General features: G+C 35.8%; 1 protein-coding gene across 1 annotated transcript in view; it reads right to left on the bottom strand.

Moving 5' to 3' along the window:
• Positions 1-23,730, bottom strand: part of LOC130237101 (calmodulin-binding transcription activator 1) — a 575,132-nt gene that overhangs the window by 242,424 nt on the left and 308,978 nt on the right. Inside the window, exon 4 of the mRNA XM_056467908.1 lies at positions 3,026-3,093. Within this exon, the coding sequence (XP_056323883.1) occupies positions 3,026-3,093 (68 nt within the window). The remainder of the gene's footprint in view (positions 1-3,025; positions 3,094-23,730) is intronic.

Raw genomic sequence — 23,730 nt, 5'->3', positions numbered from 1 at the left:
AATGGAAACACGCAGATTATCTCTAAAAGCAAATCAAACTTTTCTTTTTTTTAAGCATTTTTAAAACATTACCGCTTAAATTTTGGGGTCTAACTGGCATTTACACATCACCATTTCCATTATGTATCTTCCCTGTTCATTTACACAGCAGTGGCATTATTAAACATGCGTTCAAATTGACTCACCGGCCACTTTATTAGGCACACCTGTCCAACTGCTTGTTAACGCTAATTTCTAATCAGCCAATCACATGGCAGCAATTCAATGCATTTAGGCATGTAGACATGGTCAAGACGATCTGCTGCAGTTCAAACCGAGCATCAGAATGGGGAAGAAAGCTTATTTAAGTGACTTTGAACGTGGCATGGTTGTTGGTGCCAAATGGGCTGGTCGTAATATTTCTGAAACTGCTGATCGACTGGGATTTTCATTCACAACCATCTCTAGGGTTTACAGAGAATGGCCAGACTGGTTTTATCATGGAACATGACAATGAGTTCACTGTACTCTAATGGCCGCCACAGTCACCATACCTTAATCCAATAGAGCACATTCGGGATATGGAGGAACGGGAGATTCGCATCATGGATGTGCAGCCAACAAATCTGCAGCAACTGCATGATTATTATTATTATTATTATTATTATTATTATTATTATTATTATTATTATTATTATTATTATTATGTATTTTTATTAATTATTTATAATAATAATAATTATTAATACTAATATTAGAATTATTTCTGAAGGGTCATGAGACATTAAGACTTACTCTGTGACATTAAGACTAAAAATTCAGTTTTTCAAAGGAATAAAATGCATGTGAAAGGCTGTATAATACAACACATATCTCTATACAATACTAAACTAATGGTACTAATATTTTAACCAATACTATTATTGAACATTTGTTTGCTGTACACTGTAGAAAAAATCCATTATTTTAAGTTTTTTAAAAAACCCGTAAAACAATGGCTGATAAATCACCGGCATTTACCGTAAAATAACAGACAGTAAATTATATAAATTTAATGCAATGTAAATTACATAAAAAGTAAATTTCTGTAATTTAGTGTCTGTTACTTTACATTAAATGTCTGTGATTTAATGGCCGTTATTTTCCTATTTTCCGTCAGCACCCCAGCTGACAGAAAAAAAAAAGTTAAATAACTGACTTTTTTAAAGTGTAATTTTAATTGAATAAATGCAGCATTATGACTGCTTTCAAAAACATTTAAATACAAATCTCAACAACTTCAATCTTTTCCTGTTTTTATGGTAAATTAAAAATAACTGTAGTATTCGAGTAAAACACATCTAATTTATTATACTATTTCGATGTAAACCAATAAACCTTATTTATGTTTTTATATTTGATATTTTAAAAAAAGCATTTAAAGGCATTTAAATTCAGTTTCACTAGAAATATTTTAATATCATTGCATTTGAAATTATATTTAAAGCCTATAAACTGGATCATTGCAGAAATGTTACAGTTAAGGTAAACATTAACAAAGCAAAACAAAAGCAAGCGAAAAATTAAACGAAATAAAACAAAAGCAAAGAAAAAAAAACCAAACCAAACCAAACCAAACAAAACAACAAAATAAAACAAAACAAAACAAAATAGATAACAAAACAAAACAACAAAATAAAACAAAACAAAACAAAACAAAACAAAACAAAACAAAACAAAACAAAACAAAACAAAACAAAACAAAACAAAACAAAACACAAAACAAAAGACAAAACAAAACAAAACAAAACAAAACAAGAAGCGAAACGAAACACAATTGTGTAAATGTAATGCAGCTAAAAATTACTTGAAGGAGTATATTAATAAATATAAATAGTATAATAAATTTAAAAAATAATACATTTAAAAAATATATAAATTTATAAATAGTGTTATAATAAAAAAACAACAACAAAGAATCTAAATTTATTCTGCTTCTAAAGCGTGCGTTTTGAATAAATGACGCTACTTCATGTTTTGTAATTCAATGCAGTGATACCAAATGCATTTTAATGCGCAGCTTAACTCCTAAAATATGTTTTGGGGGCAGTGTGTGCGTGTCTGTGTGCCCACGTAAAAAAGAAACACACACACAAACACACACACAAACAAATCATGAGTCATTTGGTATTCTGATGTCAGAGCTGAATCACTAAATACGGTTACACAAGAAAACAAGGTTCGTTTCAGAAACACTCGAACGCCTGTGTGCTCAAAAAAGCCTCTTCAACTCGGTATACTTACAAATACGAGTGTGTATGTGTGTACATGTTCATGAATGACAGGTCCAGAAGCCGGCCAGGTAACCTCTGTCCATGTAAACAGCTCTTGAACTCAAAACCCCATGGTGATTTCTTCGCCTTCCCCTCGATTTGCCTCACAAATAAAGACCTTGGCCTTTCCACAGTTTTCTGTTTATGAATAAATCCAAACGAATCTGCAGATAAGCATGCAAAACTGCTCTTTTTGGTTCCAACGAAGTTCCTTATGTCACATTTAATTGCAAGGCCTTCTATAGAAACACACTGCACTCAAAACATTTATAACGTCAAAGTTGAGAATTAATCGGCGTGCCGTTCTGTCGCTCTTGACGCGGGCTTTCATATATAACCTCCTATTATCTTAATTTGCATTCATCATCATATCACAGCTGTTATCTCTCAGGATAGATATAGAAACTGGCATTAAAAGTAAAAAGCTTTTTCATTATCGGCTGCTGCTGTAAATCAAGTAACACTGTAAATTTCGTGCTGAGCCCTTATCACCGTAGGGCGATGTTCTACGATCTCACCGCATTACCACCCACGTTAATGGCATTGGTGAGCAAAGACGGCATTAAGCTAATAGACCTGGCCACATCTTGCATTATAAATAGTCATTAATATTCCATTATCTGTCTGCACATGCCCACGAAATGTGCAGGAACTGCCAGGCGTACCCTCTCAGCCTTTCAGGTAACTCTTTGTGCTCTCCGAATGAGGAAACATCAGCTCGCGTGTCTTCTTACCTGGTTTTGGGGGATGTCGTCAGCCACTCTTCATGCTTCTCAAATGTTATCAGGTAGGCCGCGATTTCCTGCAACAGATCAAGGTGAAGAAACGTTTAGAATAGGGCTGTACTATATATAGGCTCCTTCAATCATGTTTCTGTGATCAATAAAGTTCAATAAAACTGTGATGTAAGCTTTCCAAATTAAACAATAGATATAAATAGATTAACAGACATATAGAACAATATATATTAATGAATGGATGGATGAATGGGTGGATGGATGGATAGATGGTACTATATAATAATAGATAGAACTATACAATGATTAGACAGCTAGAAAAAAATAGGAAGGAGGAATGAAGAAAGAAAGAAAGAAAGAAAGAAAGAAAGAAAAAAGAAAGAAAGAAAGAAAGAAAGAAAGAAAGAAAGAAAGAAAGAAAGAAAGAAAGAAAGAAAGAAAGAAAGAAAGAAAGAAAGAAAGAAAGAAAGAAAGAAAGAAAGAAAGAAAGGAAGGAAGGAAGGAAGGAAGGAAGGATGGACAGAAGAGTATAATGACAGAACTATATAATCACAGATGGACGTGTATGGCTGTAAAGAACAGTATAAGAGAATAAATAAGATGAATGGATGGATGGATGGATTTAAAGAACAACATAACACTGGATGGATGGGTGGGTGGAGGGATGGATGGATTTAAAGAACAATATAATAATGGATGGAAAGATGGATGAATGGAATGATTTAATGATAGATAGAACTATATAATGAGGATTGGATGGATGGATGGACAGACAAATAGATGGATGGATGGACAAATAGATGGATGGATGGCTGGATGGATGGATTGATGGACAAATAGATGGATGGATGGATGGATGGATGGATGGATGGATGGATGGATGGATGGATGGACAAATAGATGGATGGATGGATGGATGGATGGATGAATGAATAAATAAATCGATGGGTGGGTAGACGGATGGATGGATTGGTAGAACAACATGATGAATTGATGGATGGATGGAACAAATATGATGAATGAATGGATCGACTGAAATAACAACATAATGGATGAATGGATTGAAAGAACAGCATAACAATGGAGGGATAGTTGGATGGATGGAAAGAACATTATAATGGATGGATGGATGGATGGATGGATGGATGGATGGATGGATGGATGGATGGATGGATGGATGGAAAAATAGATAGACAAATGGGTGGATGGATAAATAGATGGACGGATGGATAGATTGATGGTTGGATGAATGGAAAGAACAATATAACAAAGGATGAATGGAAAAATAAGATGGATGGATAGAACAAATAGGATGAATGAATGGATGGATTAAAAGTAAAACAACAATAGATGGATGGATGGATGGATGGATGGATGGATAGGTGAGTGGATGGACAGATGGATGGATGGATGGATGGATGAATTTAAAAAAACAGCATAATGGATGGATGGATGGAACAAATATGATGGATGAATGGATGATTGAAAAAACAACATAATAGATGAATAGATTGAAAGAATAATACAACAATAGGTGCATGGATGGATGGTAAGAACAAAATGGATGGAGGGAAATAGCAATATAAGGATGAATAAATGCATGGAATGATATAATGAAAAATAAAACTACAATGATAGATGGATGGAAAAACAAAATAATGGATGGATGGATGGATGGATGGATGGATGGATGGATGGATGGATGGATGGATGGATGGAAAAAAGAATGGATGAATCGATGGATGGATGGATGGATGGATGGATGGATGGATGGAAAAAAGAATGGATGAATGAATGGATGGATGGATGGATTGAAAGAACAAAATAACAATGGATGGATGGATAAATAGATGGATGAAAAGAAAATTTTGATGATAGATAGATGCATTGATAAATGGTCAGAGAGAACAATATAATGATAGATAGATTCATAGCACAGGAAACAATCCAACATGATGACAGCATTCATACAATGATAAAACAACCGAACAAACACAGATATACTGAGCAGATCCTAAAGCCTGACCCAAGGCTGATTAGCAACAAGAAAAACAGCTTAGATGTCCTCAGATCTATTAAAAGTGTTACAATCAAATGTATCCACAAGCTGACAGACTTTCTCTACCTCTCTCAGGCATTGTAAAATTGACCAGCTTTCCTCCGCAGTCCTTATAAAACCCAGAATACCCGAATAACCAGCACAAAACACCGTCATATAAAGCTAGCGAGTGTGTTGTCCCGCAGTGTGGTCTTGTGAAAAGCATTAGTATGAGCAACCCGTCCATCTCCAGGCCCAGATACTAGAGTCACGGATGTTTCTAGATGACCCGGCGATGACCATCGTTCATCCGTCGCTCCGGGGCATTGGTAAAGTGTTCAGACTCCCCGCTGAGTAGCTGTCAGGAGCCAGATTACACAGAGCCAAGAGGAGAATCACATCTCCAGTCTGCAAAGCCATATCCACTATCAACTCCTGCATCGTATCGTTGTGCAACCACCAGCAGAGCACTTAACCCTTGTGTACTCTTTAAATCGACTACCCTTTAGTTGTGTTGGTGACTGTTTTTGTCCCATTGACTTCCATTATAATGAGATTTTTTTGATTGCAAAGTCATGACACCAAATAATCATGCATTCCTGATTGGGAAGTAGGGTTGTCATGATACTGGAATTTGGTACTAATCGATACTGAAATTTTAAAGATGTCCATTTCCTGCTATCGTTTGACCACAGATACAGGGACACTGGAGCTTTTTAAAGCCGCAATTCATCAATGGATCGCTCGTATGCCAGCTTGTAGACAAACTGGCTGATCATCGTGACTTTGAACGCTCCAGTGTCCCTGTATCTGTGTTTACACTCAGTAAACAGCGGTGAGTTCCAGTGTTGAGCAGTAGTGTCGCTACAAGTAGTGATGCTATTAGCTTAACTACATTTCTCAGTAGCATGGTGGTAGCGTGACGGTAGGTACTTTTACTTTTACTAAAGTAGTACTTTACTAAAGTACTAAACCTTTTTCAAAAGGTACACATTTATACCTGAAGGGTCCATATTGGTACCACAAAAGTATGTAATAGTACCTAAAAATTTTAAGAGGAACACTTTTGTACTTTTTAGGTACTAATATGTACCCTTGAGGTATTAATATGAACCTTTTAGGTACAAAATTGTACCTTTCGAAAAGGTACCACCCCATTGTCAGATTGCGTACCTTTATTTCTGACAGTGTGTGATAATTACTATTAGTTCACAATAGTTACTAATAACACTACATTAATAAAGAGTTGTAAATATATATATACACAATATAATGCTCATTCTGAAATATTTTCATTTACTATAAATTACTATAGTATTTTAAATGTGTAATAGCTGGTTTTTTTTGGATTTTTAGTTTTTGTTGTTATATACTATCCTTTGTTTCTGTTTGGTAGAGCATATGCCCCATATGTTTCATTGACAGTTTTATTCATCTCTAAGATATGATTGACTTGGATTTAAGTTGCTTCAATTTAAAAATATACAATTTAAAAAATTGCTTAGATGTAGCTAAGCTACATTTTAAGCAGAGTACAGTAGTTAATAGCTTAGCTCACTACATAGCTTGCATAACACTGGTGAGTTTGGTGAATTGATGACCTTCAGGGCCAATCACAGTCATTTCTGTTGAGAACCTGAACACAGTGGCAAATCAGCGCTGTTTAAGAACGTGCTCAACAGCACTCAAATGTTTAGGGAAATGGACGTTTTTTTTTATTTTAGTACCGGTGGGTAATGAATTCCAGTATCGCGACAACGCGACTGGGAAGCGATCAAAGTTGTAATTTTTAGGGCTCTATTTTAACGGTCTAGGCGCAAAGTCCGAGCGCAGGGAGCAAAAGCATTAAGGGCATGTCCAAATCCACTTTTGCTATTTTAAGGAAGGAAAAATCCGCTTCCGCTTGCATGGTCTAACAGGGTTGAGCTTATTCTCTTAATGAGTCATAGGTGTGTTTTGAGAATAAACCAATCAGAGTCTTATCTCCCATTCCCTTCAGGAGTCAGTTGCATCACGCCATGATGCATTTGCTATTTACATGACGGACTTTGTAGGTGGAAAGTTATATCCAAAGACACGTCCTATGCTCCATATGGTTCAAAACCCAACAGGTGGACAAATCTAAGCTTGTTTTTAATAAAACAAATATAAATATGCATGTAATAAATAATACTACTAATAATAACAACATTGTGCAAAAACAAGTTGTCGTGAATCAAGTTAAGTTGAAATCAAGTCAACTTTATGGTAATGAGCTATGACATGGTTCGACGTCAAGCAATCAGCATGTAGAAGTCCACCTCTTGAGAGGAGTCCAGAGAACACAGTCATAGTGAACTTTGGTTCTGACAACAGTTGTTCCCAATAGTTTAAATATTGCTGTCACCGGATCTCCAGTTATTTGTGATATTTTCTTAAAGGGACAAAAATAAAACATTACTAGTGAGTTACTGATGTGCAAATAATGTTGTATGTTTTTTTTAAAGCAGGAATCTCATGCTAACTATAATGACAATACAAACCAGTATTGCTGCTTCAGAATATTTCAGACATATAGAAAATATTGGCTAAAGCAAAGCCACACCACATGCAGCAACTTGATCTTCTGTAGTTAAATGAATTTGATAAAAGGGGTGCAACAGTTTCATGCTATAAAGCATGTTTTTTATATTCGGGAATGTAAGTGATTTGCTGATATGCTGCAATGGCCCCTTTAAATGTGAGATCAATGTAGGGGATTTTGACGCTCTCGATGCCGGAGCTGTTAAGGCAGACAGCGTTGTCGCCAGGGTGGCCAAAGCGAATGGTGATGCTTCGATGTGAACACACAGTTACACTCACACACACATTAAACTCCATATAACCATAAATGTTTAACCCAAAAAGTAAGATTTTATTCCACTGCAACTGATGATCAACAGTAAAACAATTTTGGCTTCTTTCCAACAGGGAAAACCAGCAACAACCAAGAATGCATGATTATATGGTGTCAAAAATATTGCAATCAAAAAATGTCATTATAATGAAAGTCAATGGGGTCAAAAACAGCCCGAACATAATGAAAGGGTAGTCAATTTATTGTTGTGTGTATTGTTTAATTATTATAATTATTTTTTTTATTTCTATGCATTTTCCCAAAATATGTGTCAAGATAAGATTTGTAAGCAACAATCATTGCATTTGCTCAAACAGTAAATGTTGTGGCCAAATTAAGATCCAAAATCACCCCAGAGTGGATGAAAACATCTCCAACAGCAGCACACAAGGGTTAAGACAACATTCACGTGCGCATGAGTTACTTGTGCCTGAATTTTCAGATCAGTTGAAGAGCGATCTCATTTTATGCACCAGTGGGCTCATTTGAGCAACGCGTGAGGAGAATGAGTGCTTCACCAATATTGACACAACGTACATCACATATATGGCTGTTGACAGGATGTTGCATTTTCAGTCAAACATGACAAAAATGAATAGAATTAGCATTGCCATCATTCAAAATGTATCATGGCGTTAAAAATGTATTTGTCTTTGGGAAAGACAAGCATAATTCAATAGATTATAGTTCTTATAAATTAAAAGAAAATCATTGAATCATCAATAAATAGCTCAGGCCTATTGTGACTATTTTAGTAAATGACAATATTTTGTATATACATATATTTCTATAAGACACAAGAACCTTATGTATTTTGTCACTGAAAACACTATGCGCTAATTTTAAACAAGCAATTCCACAGAAAACTTTAACTACTTGAAGAATTTCATTTAAGATCATGTGGCCGAAGCCCCCTGTGAAGCCCATGATGTGAAGTTTTTGTCTCAGAATTTTTGATTTATAAACTATAAAATTAGACTAGTTGACTTTAATGCTCTGCCATTACCATGCCAGGGTCGAAATGGATGTGGGGCTATAGCCCCAAAGAAGTCAATCTCTACCCCCCTAAAAAAAAAAAAAGTCCTAATTCACCCTGCTAAATAGCCTGTTTCTTTAAATTTATATGAATATAAGATCCGAATAAACATAAAAAGGCTTTAACTGTGTTCTTCCAGCCATTTTAGGTATTTTCATAAGAATAAATTGATTGATAATCCGATGCTAGCTGACATAGCATGTTACAGTAGAATATAGCTATAAAATTATATGCAAGATGCATGAACTCACTGTGATTTAACTATTACAGAGACAGACGTGACTGGCTATATCATATCAAGATATAGATGTCTAGATATCTATATCATATCTAGAAAGCTAATACAATTGTTTTTTTCTGAATAACTCTGATATGTATTTTCATTGATATGACGCACATTCCATTGATTACAGTTATTTTATTTCACCAAAGCTACACATATTTTACACTGTGAAAACAAATATTAAGCTTCATCAGTTGTTAGAACTATTCAGTTTCGCGAAATAGTTGTTTTATTACCTCATGAGCTTCAGTTCCTCAAAATAATGAATGAATGAATGAATGAATGAATGAATGAATGAATGAAGACTTGCCCTGTGACAACCATGACAACAGTCCCACTCCCACCTGCCGGTAGAAACAGGTACTTCTGAACAGCTGACTTTAAATACCCGACACAAAAGCTGCGTTAAGTGGAATGCGCGTGATGTATGTGGTAATTTTAAGTACTTGGATAACAAAATAAATGTTATACAATTCCAAAAATCAGGGGCTTTTGACAATACATCAGGGGATTTTTTTTAGGGGGGTGGGGGATATCCCTTATTATGGTGGGCATATCCCTTATTTTTTACATCCCAGAGTTGACAGGGATGGCTTATAATCTTGTCTTTCGTGCATTAACACTTTGCCATGTCATGAATCGGTGTTGCATTACTTTGCACTAATATATCTGATATTGTTATATACTTACTAGAACGTAGGGCTGCTCGATTATGGGAGAAATCATAATCACAATTATTTTGGTCATAATTGTAATCACGATTATTCAAAACGATTACAAGTGAAGTCAAAATGATTTTGACTGTATTTCCCAAATGATGTTTAACAGAGCAAGAAATTTTCACAGTATTTCCTATAATATTTTTTCTTCTGGAGAAAGGCTTATTTGTTTTATTTTGGCTAGAATAAAAGCAGGTTTAAATATTTTGAAACTTATTTTAAGGTCAATATTATTAGTATTAATATTAATTTTTATTAATATTAAGTATTATTAGTATTAATATTATTATCCGTACCTAGTAAAATATTATTCGCTGTCATCATAGCAAAGATAAAAGAAATCAGTTATTAGAAATGAGTTATAAAAACTATCATGTTTAGAAATGTGTTTAAAAAATCTTTCCATTAAACAAAAATTGGGGGAAAGGGTCGCTAATAATTCAGGAGGACTAATAATTCTGACTTCAACTGTATATATACAATTATTTTCCTCCCTGTAAATAAGGAAAGAAAAATAAATACAATAGAATAAAAATATGAAACAAACTGTGCTTTAAGCATCTTCACTGTAAGAAAAAAAACTTTAGCTACAAAAGTCCTTCAGTCAAGAGCAGTGAGAGATTTTCTCCTTTGGTTGTTTGATTAATTATAAAAACAGTCGGCAGCAGGATTATTGCGCACTGTCACTTTAAGAGCAGTACCGTTCGGATTTATGGTTTCACTTTACATGTCTTTTGATTCTCAACTCGTTTGTTTATTACACAAATAAGGGTTAATATGAATAATCACTAAACACAGAGTTTTGACACCTATTTGACTATTAAAGCGCTCACATTAAGATGACTTTAGATGTGTGTGCTCTGCTCGTCTCTGACGCTGAGCGCACACACACAACAGCATGCGGTCTCATTCACGATTTTAAAAACATGACCGATTCGAATGTACATCAATGAACGATGTGCATCCCGTGCAGCAAAAGTTACATTACAGTAGATTCTTTTAGTAATGCTCACGTTAAAGTGAGCTTTTCAGAGCAACAACTGTGTACAACTGGAAAGGGGCGGTATATGATGCAATAATCGTTTTACTCGATTAATGGTTTTTCAAATCCTGCACAGCCCTACTAGAACGTGCAGTGATCAATGTGCTGACTGCATTTATTCGGCACTAAAATTAGCCCGTGCTAATGTTGCGTTATTGACTAAATGAAATTGTTGACAATGCATTTGTTTTGCACAAAATTTTGTCATTGGTAATGTTGCATTGTTTTTGCAACATATCATGAGCTGTCAAACAGCATGTGAATATATTTGTCCTGCAAATAAATCACAAATTGTGGCATTTTGCTAAATATTTGCATCTTGTGTCGACGCCGACTCGACTTTTATGTTACTGTTATGTACTTCGAAAAGTCGATCAGCCCCTACTATATGAAGATAAGTCTCCAACAATAAAGATAAATCGCTCTCAAGCTATTTGTATATTATTAAGAGTTGTTTTTCTTAATTTTTGCTACATCAAAAGACGGTACAATTGTTACGTTCGCTTGCAGAACGTATTTCGGGCATATGTGTGTGCGTTTGTTTGTATATGAGTGTGTCGTTTCATGTGTGTGTTACAGGTACAGGCATTGGAGGATCCGCATTTCGTGCTGATGACGTCGGCCGCTGACGCTGGGTTTGCGCCACCAATCGCTGGTCAGCGTATCGTTTAAAAGCCGAGCCCACCTGCAATGGCGATCTCTCTCTCTCTCTCTATATATATATATCTCTTTCCATCTCGCTCTTACTCTTTCTGTGGGTCTCTGTGAGGACAGTCTCTCTTGCGAGGGCTAGTCTGTGAGAATGTGTTTTGCTTGTGTTTAATTCCAACACAATCTCACGGCAATTCGTAACTTTTTGATTTAATGGCTAATTCGTACGAATTCGTACGATTTAATTTGTCCAATTTAGTACGATTTGCTCATCCGCCAAAGACGGTTGGGTTTAGAGGTGCGGTTAGGTGCCACGCCTCCTTTTTAAAATCGTACAATTTCGTACGACTGAACTCGTACGAATTCGTACAAATTAGCCACTAAACTGTCAAAACGTAAAATACTTACGTTTTCTCGTGAGATCAGGCTGTTGATTCTCTTGTCTAAAGTTTTGAGATCTGAAAACTGCAGTGTGTTTGCTTGTAAACTTGTCCAGTTAACTGACATGTTTGAGTGAAACCTCTGAGAGGGTGTAGGAGTGAGTAAGTCACGCGATATACATATACAACACCGAGATTCATCTTTGTATTAGTTTATTAGGTTCAGGAGAATGTGCAGCTTTGTGTATGTTTTGTTTTTAGTCAGAGTGGTTTAGTTAAGACGTTTGGTACGTTGAAGATGTTTCTTTTCATGTTTTGCTTTTCATATTTGGTTTAGTTTGTTGAATACAGTTAGTGGGTTTTGTTATATTTATTTCTTTGATTTAAGCACGTCTAACTACTTCCTCTCCCCCAGGTAACTTATCATTGACTTATTATAAATATTTTTCTTTCACTGTACAATATATTTTCACTGGTTTAACTGGAAGTATGGGCAATAAATAATTGCAGTGATATTGCAGTGGTTTTCAGTCGTTTCTTTCTTCCTCCATTTGATACACACACACACTCAACTATTATATGTTATGTTAAATACCCTTAGTTTAATATTAACATCTAAAAGAACGTAACAATCCAATAAAAAGTACAATAAAAGTTGGCGATCCCATATATTTTCTCAAACTTCACACTTCAAACTATATAATAACACATTTTCCTTTAAAAATTGTGCAGAAAACAAGCATTTTTTCTGCCTGTTTGTCAACTGCCCATATATTAACAGCTACATCGCGGAAACATGAAGGTCAATGTGGCTAAAGAGATGGGATTGTGATAACAAGTGGCAGACGCATCAGGACACTCTTCAGAACAGAGCGGAGGCTAGAGTGTCCGGATGACAGTCACGCGAAAGATTCACTGTGTATCTACATGCGGCCATATGCTCTCTTGGCTCGGCTCTGGGAACAGGCAGAAGGCCCAGGAAAGTGTATGGGAACACAACTGGCAATGTTCTCTCTTGGTTTCAATTTAGAGATGCCAACTTGTGCAGTGCCAATTTAACCCTGCTGCCCTCATTATTGAAGGCAAAGAGGGAAGAGATGGGCATAACAGAGGAGAAATGAGCTCTGCATTGAGGAGCCAAGAGGGAAGCGGATGTGTTCCTAAACACGAGTGTCTATACTTGGGTTGTGAATTGGTCAGGGAGCGCTTTTTAATTTCAGTTTCAATAATAAATAACAATTGAAGCTATTTTGAGTCAAAAACTGAATGTATAAATCTGGTGCCAAAGCACAATTACAAATGAAAGGCTTAGGTTATCTAAAAATGACAATTATTTTATTAATTGCTTACCCTCATTTAATTTCAATTTCCTGAAGCACACCTTTGAAACACAAATAAACTATTTTAGATGAAGTCCGAGAGCTCCCTCATCCTCCATAGGCAACAAGGGTCCTGAGAAGCTTGACGTTAACAAAAGAAACCAAAAACATGGTAATGGCCATATGAAAGTGTCACCTACAGTAGTATACTTGTTCCTGCTGCTTTCAATAGCACATCTGTGCTGTCATGGCAACTTTCTTGACATCTCTTTATTCATTCACAGTTAATAAAATGATACCGTCAATAAAATGTGGTCACTTAATTAGCTTCTGTGGAAATCAGCATAATTTATCACTATAAATTTATAAAATCTTATAAAATAACTTAATATTATTTAATAAATTCATTAATTCGTTAAATTTCCTTTGGTTTAGTCCCTTATGAATCTGGGGTGCCACAGCGGAATTAAGCTGCAGTCACACTGGGCTTTTCCTCCCATAGACTTCCATTCATATGCATGCGAATGCGTCAGACCGGAAACGCAGGGTCATGCGTTAAGTTTCGCAGCTCGCTGCAGTGCAAAGTTCAAGCTTGGTGAACTCTGGCCTGCGAAATTGCATCGCTTGACTGCATGAGACCAATCGAGGATCAAAACAGGACCTCTCGGACAGAAATTTAAAGCATGGAGCAATCGCTCGCTTTTTTGATGTCTAATCATCTTGTTTAATCCCGCCTCTTTTCGCAGCGCCGCAAGACAGAATTTCGCACACACAAAGCCCAGTGTGACCGTAGCTTGAACCGCCAACTAGTCCAGCATATGTTTTACACAGCGGATGCCTTCCAGCTGCAATCCCGTACTGGAAAACACCCATACACTCTCACGATCACACACACTCATACACTACGGCCAGTTTCGTTTATCCAATTCACCTATTGCGAATGTGTTTGGACTGTGGGGGAAACCGGAGCACCCGGAGGAAACCCACGCCAACAAGGGGACAACATGCAAACTCCACACAGAAAAGCCAACTGGCCTTGCCGAGACTCGAACCAGCATCCATCTTACTGTGAGGGGGCAGGGCTAACCACTGAGCCACCGTGTCGCCCTTTATATTATTTAAGAAATAAATAAATATTACAAAGCATTTTCGGTGTCGAATTGAAAGAGGAGCTGTCCAGCTAGTGTTGTGGAGAGTGAGATTTTATTGGGTTATCTATTGGGTTTATAAATCTGCTAGTTTTATCACTCAAAAACTCATGAAACCACAGCCATAGCAGTCCATCGTCTTATGTGACTGCAACACACACTCCATTGTTATCCAGTTTACCACTGGGCCAGGCCTCCATTTTATAGCGCCCGATTGTTTGCTACGCTGGGACCCTGGGAGTGTCCTGGCACTGCCGTTGATTGACCGAATGAAAAACAATGACCCGTTGTAATTTGGCAAACAAGCATCAAGACAAATACAGCCCATTGGGGACTCGGGCCTTTGTCAAATTCTGTTTATTCAGGAATCAATTCTCAGTGGCATGCTAGTCTTAACCGTCCCTTCTCACCCTAGTTTCCCTCTTTTATTTCCCGATAAGCTTGCTTTTCTGTGCACTCCTTACACTTTCCCAGCACTCCTCCCCTTCTCTTTGCTCTCATTGCCTTATTATTCCTCTGTTCCGTGCTCCTAACTCAGAGCCGTAGTCACCAAAGAGATTATATGACAAAGTCGTTTTGCATTGAAATGAAGATGAAGGCCTCGGGGCTTGAGCGTTCTGCCAGAGAACATCCCTTCCCCGTTCCCTCGTTTCTCCGTTCCCCCTCCCTCCGCCTTTCCATAAACCCCGAGGGCCAATCGCTGGTTTTCTAGCGAAGCTGCTCCAGGCGGCTCTTTCCCTAACCCGCAGTTAACCTGAAGGGCGGCGCCGATGCCTCACTCTGACTGCCAATGAGAGCCTCCAAGTTTGCCACTCAGAAGCCGACAAATCTGAAACTCCTCAAAGCACTCTTTAAACTATAGTAGGGGGTAAACGGGAGTCAAGAGAAGCGTGTGAGAAAAAAAAAGGGAATCCAGACGAACTGAAGAGTCTTCCGCCTTCCAGACAATGCCTGCCTCTCTCTCTCTCTCTCTCTCTCCCTCTCTCTCTCATCACAAATGCTTGTTGCTAAACTTTATGAAATGCAAATCGGCCTCCTGTGAAAATGATCTTTTGAAACACTTCTAACAATTCGCCACCAAAGGAAGACATGAGCAAATCCTGCTACCTGTTTCAAAAGGCCAGGGCTGCCATCCGTCTCTCTCTGTTGTTCCCGAAAATGAAAGAGAAGAAGTCGTGAACAATATGACTCGCTGACAGGTTTATTTAAAGGAAGCGTTCGAGGTTGCAAAGCACTAAACGTGTGGATTTGGCATTGTGAATAAGGCGTAACGACTATCGTTTTCAATTACTTCAGCTATTAATTCAAAGTGTCAGTCGCTCTTTGATGAAGCGCTTTGGTGGAGTGATCAAGCCGGCTTGCTGAAGTTCAGTTCAATCTTTTGTTGTTTGACCGCGGCTAACAGACTGGAATTAGTCAAGGCAAAAATGGCAATTACTGTACATCAAAAAAAAAGGAAAAATCAAAGTCGCTTGCTATGAGATCTGTGGTGCGCTAATGCAATGTGCCAATAATGTCCAACAATGAAGAGAAATCGCTCTATATGTATATAGATATGTATATTTGTATATTATCAAGAGTAGTTTTTTTTTATTTTTCCTTTGTCACAAGACATTTTTTTTTAAGTAAAGTCCAGTAAAAAGTAAAAAAAAAAATTAATAAATGAAATAATGAAGTGGGTAATTCCTTATTATTTCTCAAACATCACACTTCAAAATACTGAAAAATAATGCATTTTCCTTCAAAAACTGCATTTTTATTGCCTATTGGTCCCATGTCACATCATTGGACATTTTTACGGTACAGTAGAGTAAAAAGTAAAAATAAAACAGAATTAAATAATGAAGTTGGTAATTCCTTATATTTTCTCAAACATCACACTTCAAAATCCATAAAAAATAATACATTTTTCTTCAAAAACTGCATTTTTATTGCCTATTGGTCCCATGTCACATCATTGGACATTAAGCCCAGTAAAAAGTAAAAATAAAACCAGAAATAATTCATAAAGTTGGTAATTCCTTATATTTTCTCAAACATCACACTTCAAAATACTGAAAAATAATACATTTTTCTTTAAAAATTGCATTTTTATTGCCTATTGGTCCCTTGTCACACCATTGGACATTTTCACGGTACAGTCCAGTAAACAGTAAAAATAAAACCAGAAATAATTAATGAAGTAAGTTGATAATTCCTTTTATTTTCTCTAACATCACACTTTAAAATACTGAAAAATAATGCATTTTTCTTATATATATATATATATATATATATATATATATATATATATATATATATATATATATATATATATATATATATATATATATATATATATATATATATATATACATACATATACACACACATATATTTATACACACACACATCTATCTATCTATCTATCTATCTATCTATCTATCTATCTATCTATCTATCTATCTATCTATCTATCTATCTATCTATCTATCTATCTATCTATCTATCTATCTATCTATCTATCTACAGTATCTATCTATCTAGCTATCTATCTAGCTATCTCTATCTATGTATATATATATATATATATATATATATATATATATATATATATATATATATATATATATATATATATATATATATATATATATATATATATATATATACAGACACACCAGTCATGAGTTTGGGTTCAGTATTTTTAAATGTTTTAAAATACGTTTCTCCTGCTCACTAAGGCTGCATTTATTTCATCAAATGTACAGTAAAAATAGTGAAATGTTATTGCACTATAAAATAACTGTTTCAAAGTAGTTTATCATTTAATTTAATAATTTATTCCAGTGATTTTAATTATTATTACTCCAGTCTTCAGTCACATGATTCATCAGAAATCACTCTAATATTAAATTTTATTGTTATTTTTGCTATTATTGTTGTTGTTGTTGTTGTTGTTGTTGTTGTTATTATTATTATTATTATTAATGGTAATAGTAATAAAAGCAATATTGACTGGAATAATAATTTAATTTGAAACTACATAGAAGAAAGCAGTTTTTCAACTTTTCATATTAACAATTTTTTTTACATTTAATAAATGCCACCTTGTACAGAGCAATGAGAGAGTGTTATCTGCATGTATAGACAGACCACCACATTACACTCAGTATCAAAGTAACTAAAATGCCTAATACAAGGCTTGTAAAATCCTACATCTCTGAATGTATTCTGCATAATTCATATTAAGTTTCTAATTCAGGCGGCGATGGAGGCCTTGGAGTTGTGCTGAGGGTCATCCTAAAACTGGCTCTTATTTGACCAAGCTCCAATGCACTTTAAACCCAAACTGCTCCCCGAGGCGCCGTGAAGAAAGCCGGAGAGAGTCCTCATTCTGCTCAAAATACTCTCCTCTACAATTTGCTGCAGGGTGAAGAAAATTTCGCACGACAGATCCTTTTTGAATATGTGCCCTGATTCATTAGCACAAGACTCCATCACACTTGGTTCCTGCCACGGTCCCCACAGGTGCCCTTAAATCCTACGTTACATAGACGGCTGGCAGTTTCCGAAATGAATATTAGCCGGAGCGTACCCTGCTGAACTGTGCAAACGTGCTTAAACCAACACTCAGACGTTTTCAAGCAGCAGGCGTTATAAATTGGAGCGGTCAGAGCAGTTCTGAGCACACCATCACTTCCAATCTGTGTAACGCTACGCTGGCTCCTCGAGGGCAAACTCATGCACAGGATTGGAAAGAGTAAAGTGCGAAGATTCATCTACCACTGGACCAAAGTTTGAAGTAAGAATTTGTATATTATTTATATTTTTTATAATTTTTGAATAAAATCTTTGTCCGTTTACTGCTCAGATTGTACTGATTTAATCAAAAATACAACATACAGTCGAACTAAAAATTATTAGCATCTTATCTTTCTTTCTTATTCAAATATTTTCCAAATGATGTTTAACAGAGCAAGGATTTTTTCACAGTATTTCCTATAACATTTTTTCTTCTAGTCAAAGTCTAACTTGTTTTATTTTGGCTAGAATAAAAGCAGTTTTTAATTATTATTAATTTTTTTTACGGTCAATATTTTTAGCCCCCTTAAGCAATATTTTTCATTGATTGAGTACAGAACAAACCCTTAGCATGACCTAATTAACCTAATTAAGCCTTTAAATTGCACTTTTAGCTGAATACTAGCATCTTGAAAAATATCTAGAACAATATTATGTGCTGTCATCATGGCAGAGATACAATAAATAACAGTTTACTGTTTACTTTATCTCAAGTGTCACAAGATCCTAATTTTAATTTAAATATAACATATTAAGTTTGGATACAGAAGAAATTACTTAATTATAATTTAATAATATTAAATTAAGAAATTAAATAATAATAATTACTTTTATTAAGCAAGAACACAAAGTGGTCAAAAGTAAAATACATAAATAAAAAGAAAATTTAAACAATTAAAACAAAAGAAAAAGAGCAAAAAGTGGAAACAAAAGAAGAACACTCAAAATTTATTTTACTGCTTGTTTAATTTTCTTTAAATGAGTTTAAACAACATAATTCTTTTTGGGGGCAACTTAATAGTTTTATGTTCAATCCACTGAAATTTGTTTAAATTGTTAAGTTAAATGAACCCATTTGTGTTGGGAAGACATAAAGAAACTGTCTGGAACCCAGCATTTTTTACACTAAAGAAATCAGAGGGAAATATACAGTTGAAGTCAGAATTATTAGCCCCTTTAATTATTAGCCCCCCTATTTATTTCTTACTCAATTTCTGTTAAACACATTTCTAAACATAATAGTTTAATAACTCATTTCTAATAACTGATTTATTTTATCTTTGCCATGATGACAGTAAATAATATTTGACTAGATATTTTTTAAGACACTTCTATACAGCTTAAAGTGACATTTAAAGGCTTAACTAGGTTAATTAGGTTAACTAGGCAGGATAGGGTAATTAGGCAAGTTATTATATAACGATGGTTTATTCTGTAGAATATCGAAAAAAATATATAGCTTAAAGGGACTAAAAGTTTTGACCTTAAAATGGTGTTTAAAAAAATTTAAAACTGCTTTTATTCTAGCCGAAATAAAACAAATGAGACTTTCTCCAGAAGAAAAAAAATATTATCAGACATACTGTGAAAATGTCCTTGCTCTGTTAAACATCATTTGAGAAATATTGACTAAAGAAAAAAAAATTCAAAGGGGAGCTAATAATTCTGACTTTAACTGTAAGTGCCTACCTGTTGTTCAAATTAATTTGTATTTGCAAATATCTATTTTTCAAGTTTCAGTTGATTAAAAAGGAACCAAATCAGCATTTCAGAATGATTTCTGATAAATCATGTGACACTGGAATAATAATGCTGAAAAATCAACAGCAATAAATGACGTTCTAAAATATATTATAATGGAAAAAGCTTAAAATTGTTTTTTATATATATATAATTTACTGTGTTATTAGTAAATGAGTAAAGTTTATTTATAAGGCACATTTAAATTCAGTTTGACACGGAATTAAGTGCAGAACAAAACCAAAACACACATTCAAAAACAGAATAAAACAATTAAAATTAAAATAATAGTATGAACAACAAGACTGAACAATAAAGATTAAGAGCCTGGGAAGGCAACAGAATAGAAAAGTGTCTTAAGTCTGGACTTAGGGTGCTTCCACATCTAGATGTTTGTTTCGAAACCTGGCGTGCTTCCCCGTTAGCTTGGTTTGTTTGGGCATATGTGAAACTGCAATTTTGCACTGACCTATGCCAAAACAATCTCTCTGAAATCGCCTGAATGATGTGTTTATCAGTTGAAATGAACTCTAGAGCGGTTGGGTTGTAGTGAGAAAGCAATGCAATGCAATCCAACGAACGAACAAACCAGCGTAACCAGAGCACCCATCCTCTAAAGATGACATAACGTTATGTCATAAACCATGAATCATTTCAGACTGGTATCTTGAACATGACAATGAGTTCATTGTACTCAAATGGCCTCCACAGTCACCAGATCTCAATCCAATAGAGCACCTTTGAGATGTGGTGGAATGGGATATTCGCATTATGGATGCGCAGCCGACAAATCTGCAGCAACTGCGTGATGCTATCATGTCAATATGGACCAAAATCTCTGAGGAATATGTCCAGTACCTTGTTGAATCCATGCCATGAAGGATTAAGGAAGTTCTGAAGACAAAAGGGGGCGACACAGTGGCGCAGTAGGTAGTGCTGTCGGCTCACAGCAAGAAGACCCCCACAGTCCAAAGACATGCGGTACAGGTGAATTGGGTAGGCTAATATGTAGTGTATGAATGTGAATGAGTGTGTGTGGATGTTTCCCAGAGATGGGTGGCAGCTGGAAGGGCATCCGCTGCGTAAAAACGTGCTGGATAAGTTGGCAGTTCATTTCGATGGGGCGACCCCGGATTAATAAAGGGACTAAGCCAAAAAGAAAATGAATGAATGAATGAAGACAAAAGGGGGGTCCAACCCAGTACTAGTGTACCTAATAAAGTGGCCAGTGAGTACACAATAATGTGTGACAGCTGAGTGGAATTCCGAAAAATAAACAAAACTCTGATAATATGAGGAGAGTTTATTCGCACGTGACTTGTTTTAATGATTTTTGTCTGTTTAGAAACTTGTGAAAGCGATGTCAAAGTGAACTGCACCAAGAACAAAGCAGGAACATTGTCACAACTTAATTCCTGTATCGGAACAAAAAACAGCTGATCTACAGGTCTGAAAGCACCCTTAAAAATAGAGAGGGAAGAAGCACTCATAATGTCCGGTAGCAGCTGACATTGCATGAAAGATTCCTTCAAAAATGATATTAGGGTTCAAAACTTCTGCTGGCAGTGCAAGATGAGATGACGGGAAGGTCCAGGTCTGCATGCCAGTGCGATGATGTCATCTGCTGCACTTTCAGCATCAAACCGAAGACTCTTTCTCTTTTCTCTCTCAAGGTCAACAGCCAAAAAAGGCGATGAAGTCCCTCCTCGCTGCCGTCTCAATAATCCTAATCAAACCGCTCATCCACAATCTTTTACATTGTCTCCCCACCCACTCAGTAGATGAAACGTCACCAAATCACACAGAGCAAATTGACAATCCACTTTAAAAAGTGGGAGAGGAAATTGAGCCATTAATCATAGCGTTTGCGTGCGTGCAGCAGAAGACCGACAGCGCGCTCAGGACTCGTTGCGGAGGAAAGATAAATGCTTCCTTTAACTGTCATTTGACAAAGTCTCGCTTGCACTTTGTGGAGAAGCTGCTCCAGAGGCCGCTGTGATTGGTGGATGTCCAGATCCCTTCTCAAGGAGAACCATGCATGCATCCATTACAGATGTGCATGAAACTTTTGCGATACTTTCTAAATCTTGTTAAGAATGACGACATTTCCGAACAATTTTTGTATCTGAAATTGTGTGAGCAATAAATGTGGGTACTAATAAAACTTATATGTTTAAATAAAGATCATATGACTTTAACCTACTATTAAAAATATTTTTCAACTTCCTTAAAAACCATGTCACGCAAACTGTTTATGGTATATGAGTGTTTCTGCGAACTTGAAGCATTTCCATTAGGCATATTTTCAATTTGCTCAATTTGACGGGTTATGGAAATGCATCTACTGAGGCAAAAGATTGATGTTGGCTGGGTTTGGCACACTTTAAGAGAGTCTGGCTGGAAACGCTGCCAGAGAAGGGCAGGGAAGGTGAGAGAACCATTAACGGGGATTCAGGTCATGGAGTGGTCCTGAGTCTGGTCCTCCAGGAACCTCCATCTTAAGGCTTTCGGACAAACCAAGAACTAAAATCAAGTGGTTTAATTAATCAAGCGCTAGTTGTGTCACCACACCGCTGGGGACAGATTTAAGGGTCCTAAGAATAGGAGATGAGAAGGACAGTAAGTGTGAATGAGTGTTTGTCAAATTAAGTCCTCAAGATGTCTCCATTAAAGAGTCTAAAGGTCAGAGTAAAATACATATAATAGTACAATAAGAATAAGGTAAGAATACAATAAGGTAAGATGAGGACACAAACTAAATATTGAAATAAACAGTAACAACAAAATATGAACCAATGAATGAACGAACGAACGATTGAATGAATGAATCAACAAATGAATTAACGAATGAACCAACCAACAAATCAATCTTTACCTGCTTTTAAAACCCTTGAATGATGTCATAAATATCCATTCATCTTCCTGACTCCTTTTATTTAAATCTTCCAGGTTTTAGGGTGCACTGACTAAAATTGGCTCCACATGTTCTAAATACCTTTAGTGCGACATCAGCACACAAACCACAATAATTCAGGCTGTTTTGACATTAGATGCACGCACAAATCTCCAGCTGTTTGAAACCAAGAGCTGGCAGGCAAAGTTGTCACCTACACACACAAAATAACTCTACACAATACTCTAAATAATACATAACGAAATATGTAATAAAACAAACCAACCAATGAATCAATCAATGAACCAACTAACCAACCAACGAATCAATCAATGATTGAATCAATCAATGAAGGAATGAACCAACAAATCAATAAATTAATAGATCAATTAATGAAGTAACGAACCAATGAACAAACAAATCAATCAATAAATGAATCAATCGATGAAGGAACGAACGAACCAACTAATCAATCGATGAAGTGTCGAACCAACCAGCAAATCAATCAATGACTGAATCAATCAATGAAGGAACGAACCAACCAACCAACAAATCAATCAATGAACAAATCAATCAAAGAAGGAACAAACCAACCAATCAACCATCCAACAAATCAATCAATGAACGAATCAATCAATGAAAGAGCGAACCAACCAATAAACCTACCAAAGAATCAATCAATCAATGAGTGAACCAACCAACCAGCAAATCAATCAATGACCGAATCATTAAATGAAGGAACAAACCAACCAACCAACAAATCAATCAATGAACAAATCAATCAAAGAAGGAACAAACCAACCAATCAAACATCCAACAAATCAATCAATAAACGAATCAATCAATGAAAGAGCGAACCAACCAATAAACCAACCAAAGAATCAATCAATTAATCAATCAATCAATGAGTGAACCAACCAACCAACGAATCAATCAATGAACAAACCAACCAACGAACAAATCAATGAATGAATGAACGAATCATTCAATGAAGGAACGAACCAACCAACCAAC

Source organism: Danio aesculapii, chromosome 11, assembly GCF_903798145.1.
Source record: "Danio aesculapii chromosome 11, fDanAes4.1, whole genome shotgun sequence".
NCBI lineage: Eukaryota > Metazoa > Chordata > Actinopteri > Cypriniformes > Danionidae > Danio > Danio aesculapii.
This window is presented reverse-complemented; position numbering and strand designations above follow the sequence as displayed.